Source organism: Diabrotica undecimpunctata, chromosome 1 (assembly GCF_040954645.1).
Source record: "Diabrotica undecimpunctata isolate CICGRU chromosome 1, icDiaUnde3, whole genome shotgun sequence".
NCBI classification, from domain to species: Eukaryota; Metazoa; Arthropoda; class Insecta; order Coleoptera; family Chrysomelidae; genus Diabrotica; species Diabrotica undecimpunctata.
Genome location: NC_092803.1, coordinates 48,033,305 through 48,053,312, shown reverse-complemented (window position 1 = coordinate 48,053,312; position 20,008 = coordinate 48,033,305). Strand labels below are relative to the sequence as shown.

Below are 20,008 nucleotides of genomic sequence, written 5' to 3'. Positions count from 1 at the left end.
GAGTATTGATTTACCCTAACCATAGTCATACGGATTTGTTATTAAACAAATTATTAATCAAAATTAAATTATTTTAATAAAAATGTAATGTGATTAAGCATTTCAATATTTTCAGTTGTACGATTACGTTATTCAAGTTATGTATATAATCCCATATGTATTCATATGGGATTAATCTACAACAAACTGATTGTAATGATAATTAAATTTTATATTTGTTTTTGATGTTTCCACGATTTAAAATCTGGAAATTGTTTTCAAAAAATATTATGAAGTAAGAAATTATGTATACTTAGTGTGCTCCTCCATGGAGTAGAAAGCCGGAGCCTTACAGAAGATGCCATAAAACGATTAAAGGCATTTGAAATGTGGTGCTACCGACGTATGTTGAGGGTCTCATATATACACCACACAAGTAATATAAATATTCTCCAGAGGGTAAGAAAAGACAAAGAAATTATTAACACCATAAAGAACAGAAAATTGGCTTACTTCCACCACATCATGCGTAATAATAAATACCGACATCTACAGTTGATTCTACAAGCCAAGAATGAGGGTAAGAGAGACCCTGGACGTAGGCGTATATCCTGGCTGGCTAGTGGACTGGTCTAACGTCAATTGATTTAATTCGAGCTGCTGTGAATAGAATAAGATGGGTGAATGTGGTCGTCAACATATACACATATAATTCGCCCTGTTCGATAATAAAGCTAAAATAACTTTCCGACGTACGAAAAATTCATTCACTTAGTATGCGATAAGTTGATTATAATATGAAATATAATAAATATAAAAGTTGATTATAAACCACACACTACGTGGAGTAGTAAACGCAGTCCCATGCGTGTTTCTTAATAAAAGAAAATAAATTAACTTAAAAACCATGGCTCCGTGCGTAGACGATAAGAAAGATATGTTTCTCCTCCTCGGTCACTCCCAGAGTGCCACATCCCGTTTTTTTAATACATTATTCGACACCAAAGGCAGATACACTCACTTATGAGCTAGGTAATAACGACCTACTCTGATGGGATCATACTGCTTCAAATCAAGAGTAAATCGATTAATACCAACTTGCTTCAAGTTGATGCGCCAATTCGCTGTGAGCCGATGAGTAGAGGGGATTTGACAGTTTTCACCAGCGCTGTTAGTGGCAGTTTTGTGCATTTAACTTGTAAACTTTCAAATAATGGCGAATATGGATTTTTCAAAAAAAAAAGATATAGCAGCTGTTGTATTGATACATGTAAAAATACTGGGTATAACAGTGATTGTAAATTTTATTCATTTCCTGTTGCCAAGAATAAAACAGTTCAAAGAGAAAAATGGATTATTGCTATCAATAAGAAAAAGTAAGTAAATAACCTATAATACAAACAACATGATATTTCTATAGTGTAAAATAAAAAATAATTGATTTTGTAGCGAGGATGGATCATTATGGACTCTAAAAAGTTATCATTTAATTTGCAGTGATTACTTCCTTGGAGGAAGAAAATCTGATGCAGAAATGAGCCCAAGTTATATACCTTCTTTGTTTGGTTCAAAAACTTTGAAAGCAAGAGATGTACATAAAATTGACTTATACATAAAATTGATTATATTTTATTATTACTTACAGACATTCCAGATTTATTAAGCGAAGGATTCAAGCCATGAAAACTCCACAGGTGAAATATTAGAGCCAAACGAAGATTGTGAAATAGCAAATTCTTCATCTAATGAAATATCGATGTAAACAGAAGATAATGCATATGAAATTGAGCCATGCAATAATTATTCTGTGGTTGATTCTAGTGCTGATAAGTCTTGTCAAGTCTTTATGGGAGGATGATGATGGTTCACAAAAACCTTGGAAAGAATCATTTGTTTGTATAAAGTATGTTTATAGATATCAAGATTCTGTTGATGTTGAAATACAAACACATTAGTGGGGAGATTGATTTAGTAGCAGCAAGAAAGAATAAAAACTTCAAGAACAAAATGCGTGGAACTGAGCCGAAAACATACGCTGATGTGGCTGTTGGATCAAACGAGCCTATAATTGAGGAGGATAATCTTACAAAAAAACATAAATGTTTTAGTGGTCATTCATCAATAAATAATGAAGAGTTCTTGGACCTGACTGGTGTTTCATTTCACAACTTTAATTTATTGTTGCAAAAAATGTAATTTTTAGAAAAAATTGTGATTTCAAGAGAAAATAGGCTTTTCATCTTATTGGTAAAATTGAAGACTGGATTGTCATTTGCAGCAATGGGTGCTTTGATTAGAATCCATAGAATAACTATATCAAAAATATTTTTCTCTTGTCTGCAACAATTAGCATATCGAACATCAAATTTTGTATTTTGGCCAGACCAGGAAATAGTACGAACTTCAATTCCAGAATGTTTTAAACCAGGATATGATGATACTCGTGCAATTATTGATTGTACAGAATTTCGAATAGAAATTCCATCCTCACTTGAGAATCGTGTTTTTTGTTATTCAAAATAAAATAATGGGTTTACTTTCAAAGTGCTATTTGCAATAACTCCCAGTGGTTTTATTTGTTTCAAATCAGATGCTCATGTTGGTCGTATAAGTGATTCCCATATTACAGTTACATCTGGACTAATAAATCTTCTAGAACATGGTGATAAAGTGTTAGCAGATAAGGGTTTTCCATAATTTCAAATTGTAATTGATGATTGTGGAAAGAAAATTTTGCTTGTAATGCCACCTTTTTGAAGGACAGACTAGAATTTACTAAGGAAGAAACTGAGAAAACTTATGACACAGCTAGAGTAAGGATACATATGGAAAGAGTGATGCAACGATTGAGGACATTTCGTGTTTTAGATAAAATACCAGAATAATTTCTGAACCACAACCTCAGCAATATCTATTAACAGGATCATAAAATAACTTTCAAGACACTGTTAAAATAATATATTATAATATTATTATAAATTATTCAATACAATTGCAAATGAGATGGGATATCATGTGATATAGACTTAAATTCAGTGTAATGTTTAATATCCATTTTGATAAAATTCAAACAAATTGATATCTGAGCACTAAGGCCTACGCACACAAAAAATAACGCTGAGCAAAAACAGTAAACAGATAACAGAATGAAAATGAAAAATGAAAACAAGAGGTAAAGGTAACCTTTAACCTTTAAATAGTTTCACATAAACTTCATCTTTTTCTCAATGGCCTTTTGCGTAAGTAGTCATCAAGTCGCAGGAACTTATATCTTAAATATTATAATTATAATGAATAAAATAAAAAAGCGTAATTACTTTTACTATTCATTCTATGTATTCGTTCAGTAATCAGTTTACAATAATATTTCAGTTCATAATTTGTGTATTTTTAGATAAATATCTATTTTTCTCGTTTTGTCATATTTCACTTACATCGGTTTTACAAGAAAAGTACAAGTTTCAAACCGCGAGAGAGCGCTACCGGCGAAACTCACAGCCAACAGAGGACAAATCAGATGCCGAAACAGAATGATTCTACGCTCAGATTTAAGAAATCCTTAACTTCTTTAAAACAAATGAAATAGTAATGAAAATCAATGACTTCGATGTTAAAATTAGTTCTGAAGCTGTCCCAAAAGTGCCAGAATATTTCGGGTTAGCAGATCATAATAAACTTGAGAACATGGTACGTAATTCAATTCTGTAAAGAACAAGAACTAATTATTAAAAATACTTTTTATAAATTACATTTTCTTCAACTTTACACTTGGACATTGTCAGGGAACATTTTTAGAAATCAAATGTATTACTTCTTAACGAAGAAGTGATAGCTTATATTGTTAGTGGTATATAAACCGTTCTATAGACTGTTAAATACATCAAACATCAAAACAAGACCCGCAGTCAGAAACCTGTTAAAACATAATGTCAGTGAGACATGAGAAATGGCATGATGGTGCCAAGAAAATCGTCAAGTACTAACAGACCAACCATGAAATCTGGAAAGGACTAAAAATAAATATAGATTCAGATAAAGGATAAACAAACCTTAGATAACTGCGAAAATTTTAAATCTTAAAGACTTCATCTGTACAGCGAATAAATATATTACAGAAAAAATTGCAAAGCTTACTACACTTGCGAGCAAAAAAATCGACTCACTCGATGAATTGTAATTTATGCTTAGTAATGTTGCGTTACTTTGAATTAAAACAACTAATGAAAAAAATATCATTTATTATAGTTTCCAAAAAAATAATGGGTTTATGCAAATTGGCAATGTGTTGTTAAATTTGTCTACTTCTGTATGGCACAGTGAATGCAGCAAACGTTGTAACGTGCATGTTCTGCGCTATGTAGACCTCTATGAATTTACTGGTGCTCGTCTCAATGCTTTTCAAACGTTAACGTGTGTGTACACTTCGAAGTGCAGTAAGTGGATATTTTACAAATGGATACTTCACCAGTGAAAGCGGCTCAGGTATTTGCATTATTCCGAGGGGTCTATAGTCAGAGGACTGTCGCCCGTCGCGTACATATGACGCAGTCTACAGTCTCAAGGGCTTACCGTCGATATCACGAGACCAGTAGGTACAGTCGACGACCAGATTCGGGTTGACCACGTGTAACGACAGAGAGGGACGATCGATTCATTGTCCGGAGTGCTTGCGGAATCGGCACGCTACAGGAGTTGGGTTTCAACAATCCTAGCGGAATATACGAGGTGTCACCGTCATTCAGTGGCCAGAAGAGAAGACTTAAGGCTGCCACTTTGACTCTCTAACGAGCTAACACAGGGCCCAAATTAAACGCACGTCAGAAACAATTCCGACTTCGGTTTGCCCTAGAACACGCCAATTGGGACTTTGGCCAATGGAGCAGAGTTTTAATCTCTGATAAGAGTCGAATGTGTCTATCGGAGTCTCAGAAAACGATTTGCCCCGTGTTGCAGTGTCGAAATAGTAAGCTATGGAGATGATTCGTCATGTTTTGGGGTGGTATATCTTTAGAAGGAAAACAGAGCTTGTATTCGTGCCCGGTGGTGGTCGCGGAGGGGGTTTAGCAGCGGATCGTTACATTACGGATATTCTCCAAACCATGTTGTTCCTTATACCGGCTACATAGGTGACGGATTCGCGCTAATGCATGATAACGCTCGATGTCACACAGCACGGATTACGAAAGATTACCTAGCCAACACCAATATTACAACAATGGACTGGCCTCCATTGAGCGCACCAGCGACAGTGGCGGAGCTAAAAACTGAACTAGATGAAGAGTGGGAAGCGATTCCTCAGGAATCAGTCAGAAACTTAATAAGGTCCTCAAGAGATCGCATGGAAAGTGTAATATAACGCAGTAACAATTAGATTTTTTATGTTAATTAACTTTTATATTCATTACATAATGACTTTCATTCATAACATGTTTTCTCATACACCATATTAAGTTATCTTTATGTCCTTTAGTTACTAACTTTATAAATATTGGTGTCATTGCAATAAAAATTACTTCTGTTCACAATATTTTACTTCTAATTTTACATATATATGTGGGTAGACACTTGCAAAACAGCGTACTCAAAACTTATTTTACTTTTGAATCGAGTTTTTTGCTCGCAAGTGTAGAATGTGATGAAGAGCTTGAACGATAATTTTAACTTACATAAAAAACTCAAAAAACAATGGGACACTATCTTTGTTTCTCCTTTAAGGTCAAACCAGAAAAATCATTTTAAATGAAGATGAATTAAAAAGTTTGTGGAAAACTTATGCTACAAATCTTTTGGATAATAAAGGAACAGCACTTTATTCTCCCTAGTCAATCTGGAGGGCAGAGAATCTTGGAGTCCCAAGTTTAAGAAGCAATATGAGTCCTGAATTCAATACTATCTACGCAGAAGTAGTGAGGTAAATAGATGCAAAATACATAACATACTTATTTGATAAAATATATGATCCTGGTCAAATATTAGACTATTAGCTGAACTAAACGTTTATCACAATTCCAATGACGTCAAATCAAAAACAGTGCGAACATTTTAGACATTGGTATGAGCACGTTCTTCTTTCATCATGAAAAAAGAAGGAACTTATTGGCATAATTCACGCCGGGATACATAGAAGGTGTGAAAAGATGAGTAGTGACACGCTATGAACTAGTTGAACAGACTTACCAATGTTCTTGTCGGTGTAGACGTAATATCTTGTCATGGTTCTTTACAAGCTCAAAATAAGATAAAATTTACTGTTGATCCGTTTAAACAGTTCATCCACTATGTGAAGTTAAATTGTTAAAAGTTAAAAGGAACAAAGAGTTTGAGATTCTTAATCTCCAATCCGATAAAAACGACAATGGTTCAGTGTATGTATCGTCCTGAATTAACTTTTTTAGGATATCGCTCATGTTTGTTTTCTTAAAGTATTAGCGAAATTTCGTCTATTCAACGGTGCTATATGCCTCTTGAATTGATATATGCAGTATGTAGATCTTAAGGATAAACTATTGTCTTATTGATCGTTTGTGTCACACAGTAAATGTCAGTAGGCGAAGTTCCTCCACATTTCAATCTTAATAGTCTCTCTCAAGTTTAGTTATTACATTTTTTTTAATTAGAAATAAATAAAAATTTGTTTTTACCTGGTAGGCATCTGGAATATTTACAGGTTCTCCACTCTGCGCCACGTACCCTACAATACCCGTACCAAGGGGAATTTTAATTTCCTCCTTTTTTTCTATATCTACAAGGGTACTTTTGGAGCAGACATCGAACAGTTTGGAAACTAGACAACGATCTCGGTAGTGACCCGAGTCTACTTGACAACTGGTCTTGTCGCCTTCCACCAGAAAGAGAGAACCACGGTCGGCGTTCAGAAGCATGCATACGTTTTGAAGGATCTTGTGGCACAAGGACCTGACCTCAAGTTCGTTGCATATATCTTTCACCTGAAAAAGTAAATATGTTAGTTTATTTGTAGTTATTAGATGAAATAGATACATATAGCTGAAACTAAAAGCTTCCAAACTTCATCTTAAATATTAACGAAAGGAAATTTGTTTATGATTATGAACAGCTTATTTTGAGCAGAAATGTGAATGTAATTTCAAATAATTTAATTAATTTCAGGTTAGCTTAATTTTTACATTCGAGGTATTGGATTAATATCTAATTAATATATAATTAATATAGAGGAATTATAAATTGAATTAGGACGGATAAGTAACAAACTAATTGACCATGTAGAATCTTAAGCGTACCTTGGCACCAACGTAAATGCAAAATGGGAACAGGCCACAGAAATTAAGGCGAGAATAGAACGAGCTAGAGCAGCATTTAACAATATGAAAAAGCTCCTCATAAGCAAGGATTTGTCTCTTCCCCTAAAACTACGTCTAGTTAAATGCTATATCTTGCCGATCTTACTACATGGTATGGAGGCCAGGACGCTGACAGAGACGCTCACGAGAAAACTAGAAGCATTGAAAATGTAGATGTACCGACGCATTCTTCGCATATCCTGGACCGAACATGTCACCAACATAGAGGTACTCCAAAGAATCAGAAAGGAGAAAGAAATAGTGAGCACAATCAAACAAAGAAAGCTTGAATATCTGGGCCACATATTGAGACATGATAAGTACCGTCTACTGCAATTGATTGTCCAGGGGAAAATAGACAGTAAGCGAGGGCCAGGCAGGAGAAGACGATGTGGTTCGGGCTCACATCGGTCGAACTATTCAGAAGCGCCGCAAACAAGATCAGAATTGCCATGTTGATAGTCAACATTCGCAACGGACAGGGCACTTGAAGAAGAAGAAGAATAAATTGAATTGTATCATAATATATTGCAATCCGGTGAATATTCTTATGAAAATAAATTTGATACAAGAGGCATAGTATGTATTGTATTGCAATAAAAAAATGCATAAAAAATGAAACAGAAGCGTTGTTTTGATTGTTGAGTAGATCATGTAGATCACAAATAAATTAGGATCGACCCGGATTTCGTCATGGTCTTTTAACACTTGGACCTTAGTTAACACATTAGTCATGGCTGCAGAAATTTCGTTTGGGAATACTTATTTGAGCTATCTGGCAAATATTAAATGAAATTAGTCATCTGAGATCACGCGCCGTAAGTGGTGAAATGTAACCGAAATCACGTACCCATTATAAATTATAGGAAATTTTGAATTCGACCATTGGCGGCACGTAAGAAAATATGTTTCTTACCTGGTCACTTCATATTGTAACAATAAAATATTAAATTTCTGCTTATAATAATAAAAAATAATACCTTAGTTTATAAAATAAATTTTCATTTACATTAATAATAATAATAAAGTCATATATTATTTTATAATAGTCTGTTTCCTTTAAACTTTGAACTGGCTGTAAGAATAGGGATAAAATTTATGTTTTATTTATGTTTAAAATCCGCTGAATAAATCACATTGGTATACTTAAATCTCTCTCAACACGTGGTTTCGGGATAAGCAGCAGAAAAACCAAGAACATTAATTGTATGATCATTATTATTAACAAACAACAGGCTCCACTTTGTTAACTTTTTGTTAAAAACAACCAAAATGTGTTAAGTTTTTAAGTAATCTTTTCACGGTTTCAGGAGTTGGATCTTGTAGAAAATATCGCATATGTTCTAGTAATAATTGTCACATTCCCCAAGTATTAGAAGTAAATTTTCGTATCATTCGTATATATCATTTCGTTGTTTAATTTCAAACTAGGCTGTTTATCACTTTGTAAAATTACCAGTAAAGATTGGCTCTATCTGCCAAAATTTTGAAAAAAGATGAATAACTCAAAAAATATGAAGTTTTGTCCTATGGTACCTTATACAAAATTGTATCTAGAATCTTAGGCAAAATCTAAAAATGCAACAATATACAGGATGTTCTATTTAAAATAACAAAGTTGCTGTTCACTTCTGGTATATGTCTGTCAAAAATTTTCTTTAAGTTCATCTGTCGCCAATAGATCAATCCCGGCTTTACGATTGGTCAAATTGCAACCTTAATTGCAGCCAATGGTATTGCCCGAAATTGAGTATTGGCTGTTGTGCAAGCTTCAATGGCAGAGCACCATGGAGCAGTTGACCTAATTAATTTCGTATAAATATAGGCGCACAATAGCCAACAATTCGTTCAGGACAGGGTCCGCAGAATCAGCCTTCTTGGCATTAGAGACCTTCTGGTTGATTTAGTTCCTAGAAACTCTACTTTTTATTGCACCTAACCGCTATCCTTTTTATTTCAGGATTTTTCTCTAGCGAGATTTAGTCTGATTTATATTTAAATTGTATTTATTTCAGCTTTTCAACTTATGCTATTTCTCGTGAAATATTTTATTTCGAATTAAATCGTATTTTCGACATAGAAGAAATTTTGGTAAGATATTTATCTCTGATTTAATAAGATAGGATAATTTGAATTATTCGGTTATTTCTTTCAGGATTTTTCTTGTTTTTTTTAGTCTTTAAACGAACTTAGAATAGTTTCTTATTTGATTTATTCGATATTCGATATTTCAGCGACTTTCAGGATATTTCTCTAATATTTATTCTCTTTCAGGGACTTTGAAATATTACTGATATTTTATTTCTCTTTAGGGACTTTGAAATATTTTTGGTATTTTATTTTCCTTATTGACTTTGAAATATTTTGGGTATAAAAATAACTTAGAATATAGAATATTTTTCTACATTTTAGGTTTCATCGACTTAGGAAATTTTTGATAGTCGATAGTCGAAAATTGCCAATAACTTGCTTTGTGTTGATATTTTTGTTACATGTGTTTGTTGATTCGTCCCGAAGTCATCACGACGAACACTTCTATCTAATTTTGGACGAAATCGACAGAGTAAAAGGGACTTTTGAGACTCTGGAACAAATTTTCACTTTTTTTTTATTTTTACTTTTGGCATTAATTAGTCAGGTGTGATAACTAAACTCGGTTCGCTATTCCCAGTCCGAACTGTCTAGTGAATTTAGTTATTATTTTTTTGCGAAGTTAGTTACTTTTTGACAGACTAAAAGTGGCTGGAAATTACTATACAACCAAGCACACGTACTCATAGCCAATATTAAAAGTAAACAAACTAAATAGTAAATAAAATAGAACTTTGCGAATTACCGACAATCAATATTTATTTATCTGCACCATATAATAAATATTTATGTTAAATCATAACAACTCAAATATATTTTTTAAATATATACTACCCAAAATTTGATGGGTTTAGTATACACTTCCACTATTTAGAATAATTCGTCTTTTTTTTAAGAAAGAAGTCTGCAATAGTAGGATACTTGAGCTATTAATACTGAGAAGTAGGAATTGTTGTGTTGTAGGTTTCCGACAATGAATCTGTCATAATATGCCCTAGCTAAGCGAATGGAGTATAATAACTTTCTCTTACAGATTCTTAGTTCTAAGACTAATTAACACTTTACTTGCAGATTCTTAGTTTTAGTAAACATTTATTTGCATTTCTTTAAAAAGGTATTTCTGTCTAGCTTTGTGTTCATATAGGACCTATATGTCCCCGGACCGTGACCCTTACCTGCTCCGGTCCATTTCAACTATGGATAGTGCGACTGGACCACCTTCCCTCATTCCCGAGGGTTCAGGCCAGCGACACATCATAACTTGTAATCACCAAAAACCAATTTTAATAAATATCGTTTAAGTAGTTTCCGATATATAGATAGTGTAAGCTCATCGTGAAACACCCTGTAGAAATCTCAAAAGAAACCCATTTCAAAACCGGAAAAAATTATGCGAAACAAAAAATCGACCAGAATTTTTAAACATTTTGTCTAAGATAACGTTTGTAATCTTAAATATGTCTTTGATGTAATAATAACTTTAATGTCTGTAATTTTTGGTATCAAAACTAATCTTTTCGATATATCATCAAGGAAACTACACCAGAAAATGAAAATTCGAATAAGTCGTCATAATAAACGTTAATAATTGTCTTTTGCCGCATTGTTATCACTTATTAAAGACCTTCTATTCAGACGTTTGAATTATTCTGTCGCTTCCAAAATCTAAATTCTATGAGACTTTTATGAAGGTTTTGTTGGGACATTCATGGCATAACAAATTTCTCAGCTATCTCTATGGAGTAGCTACGAGGGAAGCTTAAGTTTTCCACTATACTCTTTCGGCGTTTGACTATTTAAATTTTGTATTCGTTTCTATAACGTTTTATTGGTTTTATTTGTTTCTTTTTATTCGTTATAGTTGCGAATTTTACTATAAAGATAATGCTTACAAGGAAAGAAACTGCTTATAAATTATAGCACGATTTTTAGAAATAAAACTAAGTCGACATTAACCATTAACCATTACCGACATTAACCATTAACCAGCTCAATTTGTATATGAAACTTAGAAAAAAGCAACTTAAGATGTTAAGTATTGCGTAGGCTTGACTACAGATGGCTGATCTGTAATGATTTCTGTTATTGTTGGTGCAGTAATTACCTTCAAAAATGAAGCTATTAATGTTGTTGATTCACCATTCTTCAATCATATTTTAAATCGTCTACGTTTAAGTCTAAGATTTTATTATCAGATGTCGCTACATTGCGTCTATACGAAGCCATGTTAGAGTTGCTTCCTAAGACAGAAAAGATTTATTTCACGTTCAGAGCGTTTGCGAAAGCCGTTCTGATAAGGCCTATTGGGCCGAAATACGTATAAGCGGATGCGCAAGCGCCCTGTACGTGAAATCAAATCTTAACTGTGTTTTCCTTTTCATATTTTAAATCTTTCAATTGTATTGAATTGGTAAATATTTATAAGTTCAATTTGTGAGAAATGCAATTGAAACGATGAAAGAAGTAATTTCTTTTTTAAAAGCTTCGTCAAAACGCAGTGCAGTTCTTAAAAATATGGTGGTCGATAGTGATCCACTTAATTATTTGTGCGAAACGAGATGGGTTGAACGGCACAACAGAGATCTTCAATTTCGAGAATATCTGTCAAAAATTGACGTATGCCTTGATACTATATCTTCATGCAGTGATCTATAGACTGCTGTAGAGGCAAAGATATTAAAATCTGCTATATTTGAAACTGACTTTCTTGTGACGACTATTTGCTTATCAGTAGTAGGTACTTTCTTGTACTTTGCCATTAAGTCGTTTTTTTTTTAATCCAAAAAGATTAAATGGGAGTTTGTTTATTTAATTTTGAACATCATTAAACCCAACTTTCTTTGGCCTTTAATTTCAGGATTTTTGTTTGTAGTTTACTAATGCTTTCTTTCTTTCCGCAACGGATTGATCACATTCCGAATCCCACCACGGAGGGACAGTTCGTTTACATTTAAATGATTTATATTGACAAATAGATTGTTTAGAAGCTTCATTAATACAGTCAATAAGGAAATTATATTTTTCTTGGGTTTTTAAGGACGTGTGAGGGTTTTTAGTTAATAAGGTGTAACAAACCGAGAGTATAATTACCAATTGGCTTTTTTAATGTTCCACTTACTACTGAGATAAAGGGTATTATCATTAGTTCCCAAGATATAGATTACAACCTTTATAACAAGTGATTTGATCCCAAAGTATCAGGATCTACAGACCACGAAGTTTTATCAAAGAGAGAAGGTGAACAAAATGTGACATCAATTATGGAATCTGTGTTTCCTGGTCTCGTCTGGCAAGTTGGTTGTCCATTGTTCATGACCGCATGGTCTAGATTCTGAATTGTCTCCACAATTTGATGGCCTATTTTATCATTTTTAGATGAGCCCCACAGAGAATTATGTGCGTTCAGATCTCCTCCACTGATACAAGGGTATTTTGGTTGAGAAAATAACGTATCCCAATCTTCAGTGCTAGTTTTAGCTGTCGGACATCTATATACAGAGAGTAAACTTAAATAGCTTTTGTTATAGTTGATTTTAATACCACAAGCAAGCAATTCTTTGATATAATTTTTAAAAAAATTTGTTTTCAAAGGGAATACCAGTTTTAATGAAAATAGCAACTCCGGAATAGCCGTCTTCCGATCTACGCGTTTCACATTATTCGCATATTCACCTCTTTAACTAAATACAACATTCCGTTTAAACCAGGTTTCACTTATTAAAGATACGACAATATCTTCGGTTATTAAAAGTTAAGAAGGCTCTTTTTGTTAGCAACAGCTGATCGAGCATTCCATTGTATTATTTTGAGTTTAGCTTTTAAAGTAATTAGATTAGTTATGTTTTAAAAATATTATCTAGAACATTATTAATACTTTTAGCTAACATGTTTATGTCAAGTGATTTTGCCTCTTTTAAACAATTAATATTTTGAATAATATCTGAGAAAAGAATTACTAAAGAATCTACTAATTTATTTTTGTCATTGTCTACATTAGAAAAACTTTCCTTGTTTAAGGGTGGTGAAGGTTCAGGTGGTCCAAATCTGAAAGAGATGTGAGAAGGTGTAGCATATTCAGAAGTTGGAGTTGGAATTTTACAATATTTCAAATCTGTTATTACAACTAAGACCAAAAAAAAAACAAGAACCGCTCAAATTTTTGGCCTCCAAATATGAAATTTTATGTTCAATCATGATATTTTTTTTGATGTTCGAAAAAAGGACAGCTTTTATCACTTTTACAGTATATGCAATACATTTTTTTTATCACACGTATAGGCACCAGTTTTAATTTCTCCACATCGTATGCAGTATTCCTGAGTATCTTTACATTGCCTAAAAATTTGTCCAAATTTGAGGCATTTATAATATTGTGTAACTTTACCTAATAATTTTTCAACTTGAAAATATACATAATTATTCACATTCATAATTTGGTAAACGATTGCCTTCAAATGTAATTATAACATTACGTTTAGGTACATATCGTGTGTGTTGGTGTGTAAAGGGGTAGTGAAGCACAATACATGATGCCGTATCCTGTTAGCATCGCTCAGCCTTTCCTACTCAATTCCTTTCTTCACCTCCAAGTTGGTACACACCGGTAACCTGAGTAACCCCAGTGGAAGGTGGGGCCAGGGCTGACGAAGAAGGGAGCCTTGGTCCTCCGATGAATAGGGGGTTGAGCGAAGGGCTATCAACCCTTCCCTGTAAAACACAATTGTTGCGAATACAATGGCTAATGAAACAAACGGACGGATCTCACAACGACGAACTCAGCAAAGAAAAATGGACATGATTATGTCCACATAATATATAACGATACTATTGAACGTGTGCATGCCTTCACATATCTGGGCACAGAAATCAATCAGAAGAATTCCGTAAGTAGCAAAATTAATTTACGTATTTCCAATGGAAATCGTATATGCTATGCTAATAAAAGATTGATGACATCGAAATTATTAGATAAAAGAACCAAAATGACTATCTACAAAACTTTGATTAGACCCGTAGTAACCTATGGTTGTGAAACCTGGGTAATAACGAAAAAAGAGGAAGCCCAACTAAGGACATTCGAGAGAAAGATACTGAGAAAAGTATATGGCCCGGTGCAATAGGAAGACGGCACATGGAGAATCAGGAGAAACGACCAGGTTAATGAACTGAATGAAGGGTATGACATTGTAAGATTTGTGAAAAGTCAAAGACTGTCATGGCTGGGACATGTTCAGCGACAAGAAGACACGAAAACGTCAAAGATGTTACAGTGGAAGCCGGTAGGAAGGCGGAAAAAAGGAAGGCCCAGGACGAGATATGGATGACGTGGAAGACGACCTGAAAACCATGAATATAAGACAATGGAGGAGAAGGGCCCAAGAGAGATCGGAATGGAAGGACATAGCCAGACAGGCAAAGATCCATCCAGGGTTATGATGCCAAAAGAAGAACATATTGTGTGTTTCCATCCTTTTCTAGTTTCCTGTGCATTCTTTTAATATCAATAATTTGTGAACTAGATGTCATATATTTTTTCAAATACTCAATGTTATATTTGGTATCCACATCACGCCTCAGCCCTTTGATTTCCAAGAGGTGATTGGGAATGTACGCCTTTAAATGATCATCCTTTAAATGACTATTATTGACTATACTATGTGCATCCAAAATAGATTTGAGGATTACATTGACACGGTTTCTTCCTATACTCTTAATTTCCTTAAAATTGTTAATCTTTAATTTTTGATGTAAATAATCTCCCACAACCATCGGGTACAATCGGCCTATATTCTAATCATTGGTCTTTTTAACATAAACACAACAATTGTCAAAGTCGTAATTATTAGAATTAATATTAAAAAGTTTTATTTCCCTTGTAACAGGAGAACCGGTGGTAATTCCTGTATCCATATCTTGTTCACTAACAATAACTTCAGAAGTATTTATTTCGCGCATTGGCGTCTTATTAATATTCTCCTCATCAGGGGAAATTTAAATACTTTAATTGTCACAAAACTTGGAAGCTTAGTGACTTTATCGATAAACACTTCCACCCGATAGCAATGAATCCCTTTTGTTAAATTGAGTTAAAATGTATAATTTAGCTTAGACAAACAATATTTTGACGTTTTCTGTCACTTGTTTGTTTAAACACATACGTTTTTCGTTTGGTTTTATAGGTATGCTTTTAGTAATTATTAATGATGATTTTAAACAGTCTATTAGCAAATATTTAATTTGACCGCCGAATCCCAATTACTTTTAACATAACTGTATATTATTTAAAAGCATACTGTAGATGTCCCTCCCACGAATGATTCAATATTATATTTACATAATATATTCGGAAAATTTATCAGAAACCTGGAATCTTCCACGCCTTAATATTTGATTGTCTCTGGTAAATAAGGGTAGATAAATTCCGATGTAGTCGGAAATCTTTTATTCGACCCTTGGGAAAATACTTTCCCAAGTCGCGAGGGGTTATAAGCTGACCCATTATCTGATATTCTGCTGTAATCGTAGTCGATAAAGTAGGATATTATGTCCTTTAATAAAATAGTATTAAGCTTTTATCGGAACCCTGAATTTGAGCACCAGATTGTTGCTTTATCTTTTATCAGATTTGTTTTCATTTAGTGATTATCTAAAGAAGTAGATGCGGCAAATATAAGTTAAAATATGTTGGCAAACATTATTTCCATCGGGACAATTATAATTGAAGTAGGCTGGGACAATGAATATCTTTGCTTAGAACTGAAGCCACGCCCACAGAATGACATTTTAATAACATTAAACGCTGAAACGTACCTTCACTTTGTAACGTTATGTAACGTAACATGTTCGTTATTTTTCTTCAAATAATAATTGTATTCGAATTTCTTTTGATTTTATTCAATTGTTAATTTTGTGTTTTATTTTACTATTTTTATTCTAAAATAGTTGGCGCTCAACTCTACTATCAACTATATATTCTTTTGTATAATCTTTCTATTATAATCCTTGTATTCCATAGCACATTCTATTCTACGCCCTAGGCATATATAAAATGTCTATGATCTCAAGTCGTTGCAAACGTTATTTGTCAGTTGTCAACACTTGACTTCTGTCGTGCCAGTTATAGCTTGAATGGAAGGGAATGTGTGTTTATGCATATCTGTTACCTATAAAAAAACATGTTTTAGTCCATAAATTCATTTACGTCGTTAAATCTCCATTGGATGAAGTTATTTACTTTATATTTAATATTTCACCAATATCCAGTCTCTTTTTGATAATTTTTATATATCTGTATTATATTTCTTTCTTGACATAACCTGTTCTCCAAGCCCAAGCCACAGGTATTTTACAATATATCAATTTTTTCCCCCCTTGTTGGATGAAACTTGAAACTACAACCGGTTTGATCCCCGAAATCTCCACCAACTTGAAATTTACTCATTCAGCTACAATCCATCCAACTAGCATCTTCTTCTTCTTCTTGTTATGTAGACAAGAGTCTGTTTTTCAATGTGCCTCCAGTAAGTTGTCGTTCCATCGTTTTCGTGGTCTTCCTACTGATCGTCTTCCTATTGGGGAACTGTCTCTTGCCGTCCTTACTACTCTATTTGTTGTTATTCGGCTTATACGATCGTTCCATTCTACTCTTCTATTTCTTACCCAGTTCTTGATGTTCTCCACCTTGCATCTACGTCGTATATTTTTCTAGCTCTGTCCCATAGTGTCTTGCCATCAATTTTGCCGCTCTATGCCATTATTGGTCTGATGACTGTTTTATAAATTCTGCCTTTCGTTTCTTTCCCGATATTTTTATTTCTCCATATTGCTTCATTCATACAGCCTGCGGCTCTGTTTGCTTTATTCACTTAATCTTCCACTTCAGTTTGGAGCTTTCCGTAGCTAGATAATGTGATGTCTAGATATTTAAACTCCATCACTTGTTATATTATCTGACCTTCCAGGTCCAATTTACATCTTAGTAAATGTGCTTTTGTAACCATGCATTTTGTGTTTTTTGTTGAAATTGACATGTTAAATTTTCTGGCAGTTCTATTAAATTGGTGCAGCATAAGTCGTAAATCGTCTTCACTTTGAGAGAGTAGTATTGCATCGTCTGCATAGCAGATTATTTTAAGTTGTGTTCCTCCTATTTGGTATCCTTTTTTAGTTCTTTCTTTGTTTTTATTATTTCATCCATAATCAGGTTTAATAATAGAGGACTCGGGGAATCTGCCTGTCTTATTCCATTGCCAGCTTCAATATGGTCGGTTAGTTCTTCTTCCACTTTTACTTTTATTGTGTTGTTTTGATAGATATTTTCAATAGTTTTGATTATTCCTAGAGGCATCTTTCTTGCGTACAATAAGTGGATAACGTCCTCTAATTTGACCCGGTCAAATGCCTTCCAAAACATAGATGTGCCGGTTAGTTGTATTCTAATGATTTCTCTTGCACTTGCCTCATTATAAATGATGTTACAAAACCTTGTTCTTCTGCTAGTGTTATAATTTCAATCAGTTTAGTTGTTAATTTTAGTGTTCTTCTTCTTCTTCACGTAGCACTACAACCCGGGGTGGGTTTTGGCTGACTGCACTGCTTCCATCTTGAACGGTCGTCCATAATAGTTGGGTCAGTGGGCAGCCCCATTGTTCTTAGATCTGACCATATATTGTCTCTCCATCGCATTCGTGGACGTTCTAAGGGTCTTCTTCCTGTGGGGAGTCTATGGACATGGCCAGCCCATCTAAGACGTTGGGATTTAATCTCTTGGACTATATCGCTCGCTCTACATCTGCTTGACCTCAGCATTTGTTCTCATTCGGTATTGGTTGCTATTAATGCCGTGATAAGGCCCAAAGATTCTTCTGAGGATTTTCCTTTCAAAACATCTAAGTTTTCTTTCAGTTTCTTTGGTCAGTGTCCACGTCTCACACCCATACATGAGCACCGGTCTAATCACCGTTTTATATATTCTAATCTTCGATATTCGTGTTAGGCTTTTAGATTTAATAGTATTGTGGAGGCTGTACATACATCTGTTTGCTGCCTGAATTCTTCCTTTAATCTCTTCCGCGATATCGTTATCTGCAGTGATTGTTGCTCCGAGATATTTAAAACTCTCTACTCTTTCCAAGTTATATGGGTCTATTGTCACATTTTGCCCTATTCTATCTCGTCCCTTTTGTCTGTTGATGCACATGTATTTAGTTTTCTCTTCGTTTACCCTTAAACCAGTTTTCTTTGCCTCTACCTCCAATTTATTAAAAGTCTCCTTCACATTGGTGACAGTGTTTCCCACAATGTCATCAATGTCATCTGCGTATGCTAGTAGTAATTTTGGTCCATTTACTGTCAGTAATTCTGTTTTAAGGTTTGCTGCCCTTACTACTTTCTCCAGGATGATATTAAAGAGGAGAGGTGACAGCGCATCTCCTTGTTTCAGGCCATTGCTTATTTCCAAAGATTCTGAGAGTTTGTTTTCTATCCGTACTCTGGATCTACAGCTATTCACACATAACTTAACAAGCTGGATAAGTTTTTTTTTGGAACTGAAAGTTCTGCCATTGCACTCCACATCTAATCCCTTTTAATGCTGTCGTGTTTTAGTGTTGTGTTTAATAAATTAATTCCTCTGTAATTTTCTGGATCCGATTTGTCTTCCTTTTGAAGAGAGATATTAGGATGCTTGATCTCCATTTCTTGAGGAATTCTGTTTTGTTCTATTATTTTTTGGATTCGTTCTAATAGTTGTTTGGTCAGATCTGGTCCTCCGTACTTTAGGAGTTGGTTCGGTATTCTGTCCTCTCCTGGTAATTTTCTATTTTTTAGTTTCCTTAATGCTTCCTTTACCTCTTCCTCCTCAATATTTATTTCTTTGTTTGTCGTCATCTCTGGTGTTGGTGGTTCACTATCGTCACCTTAAGCAAATAGGGATCGAAAGTAGTCTACCCATATTTCCTTCTGAATGTGTTTCGTTTTTATTAGTTCATTCATCTCCTTTCTTTGTCCTCTGATCATTCTCCATATTTCTTTTTATATTCCGTAGAAGTCGTGTTCCATCTGTTTTGAGATGCTCTGCCAGTGTTCCCTTTTTATTTGTCTAACTAAATTATTCGTTTCATCTGAAGCCATTAACAAGCTATCCTTCTAACTACATTGATACCTAGATCTAGACATCTAGACTTTCCCTAATAATTTATTCTTAATTTTGGCCCTTTTTGTTAACGCACTCATTCATCTAATCTTTGATATTTCCACAATCTACATTCATTGTCCCTATTTCTTTTTATCATCCAAAATTCAGTGTCATATATCACTGACAGGGATTTATTTATTTTATATCAGTAGCCAGAGCACTGGGTCTTTGCCAGCAGGTCAGTTTTTTAGTGAAATCATTAAACCTATTGTTTTTTTAGATACCGAGAAATTGTAAATATCACAGGGGTTATTACAGAAAAAAATAAAGCATGAACAGTCTCACAAAGAGGAGTTACCTCAATTTATCTTCTAAAATATTTCTCTGAAATAGGTCAAAAGTTGTTTTCAAAATAAAACAAACTGAATAAGATGGTCTTAATTTGTCCAATTTTAAAAATTATATTTTGAAATCCACTTGCGAT

General features: G+C 34.0%; 1 protein-coding gene across 15 annotated transcripts in view; it reads right to left on the bottom strand.

The window, feature by feature from the left end:
• The window catches only part of Pde11 (Phosphodiesterase 11), a 252,073-nt gene that overhangs the window by 46,443 nt on the left and 185,622 nt on the right, over positions 1–20,008 (bottom strand). For all 15 annotated transcript variants that reach the window (XM_072542051.1, XM_072542061.1, XM_072542068.1 and 12 more), the window contains one exon: positions 6,621–6,926. In XM_072542051.1, coding sequence (XP_072398152.1) covers positions 6,621–6,926 — 306 coding nt within the window. The remainder of the gene's footprint in view (positions 1–6,620; positions 6,927–20,008) is intronic.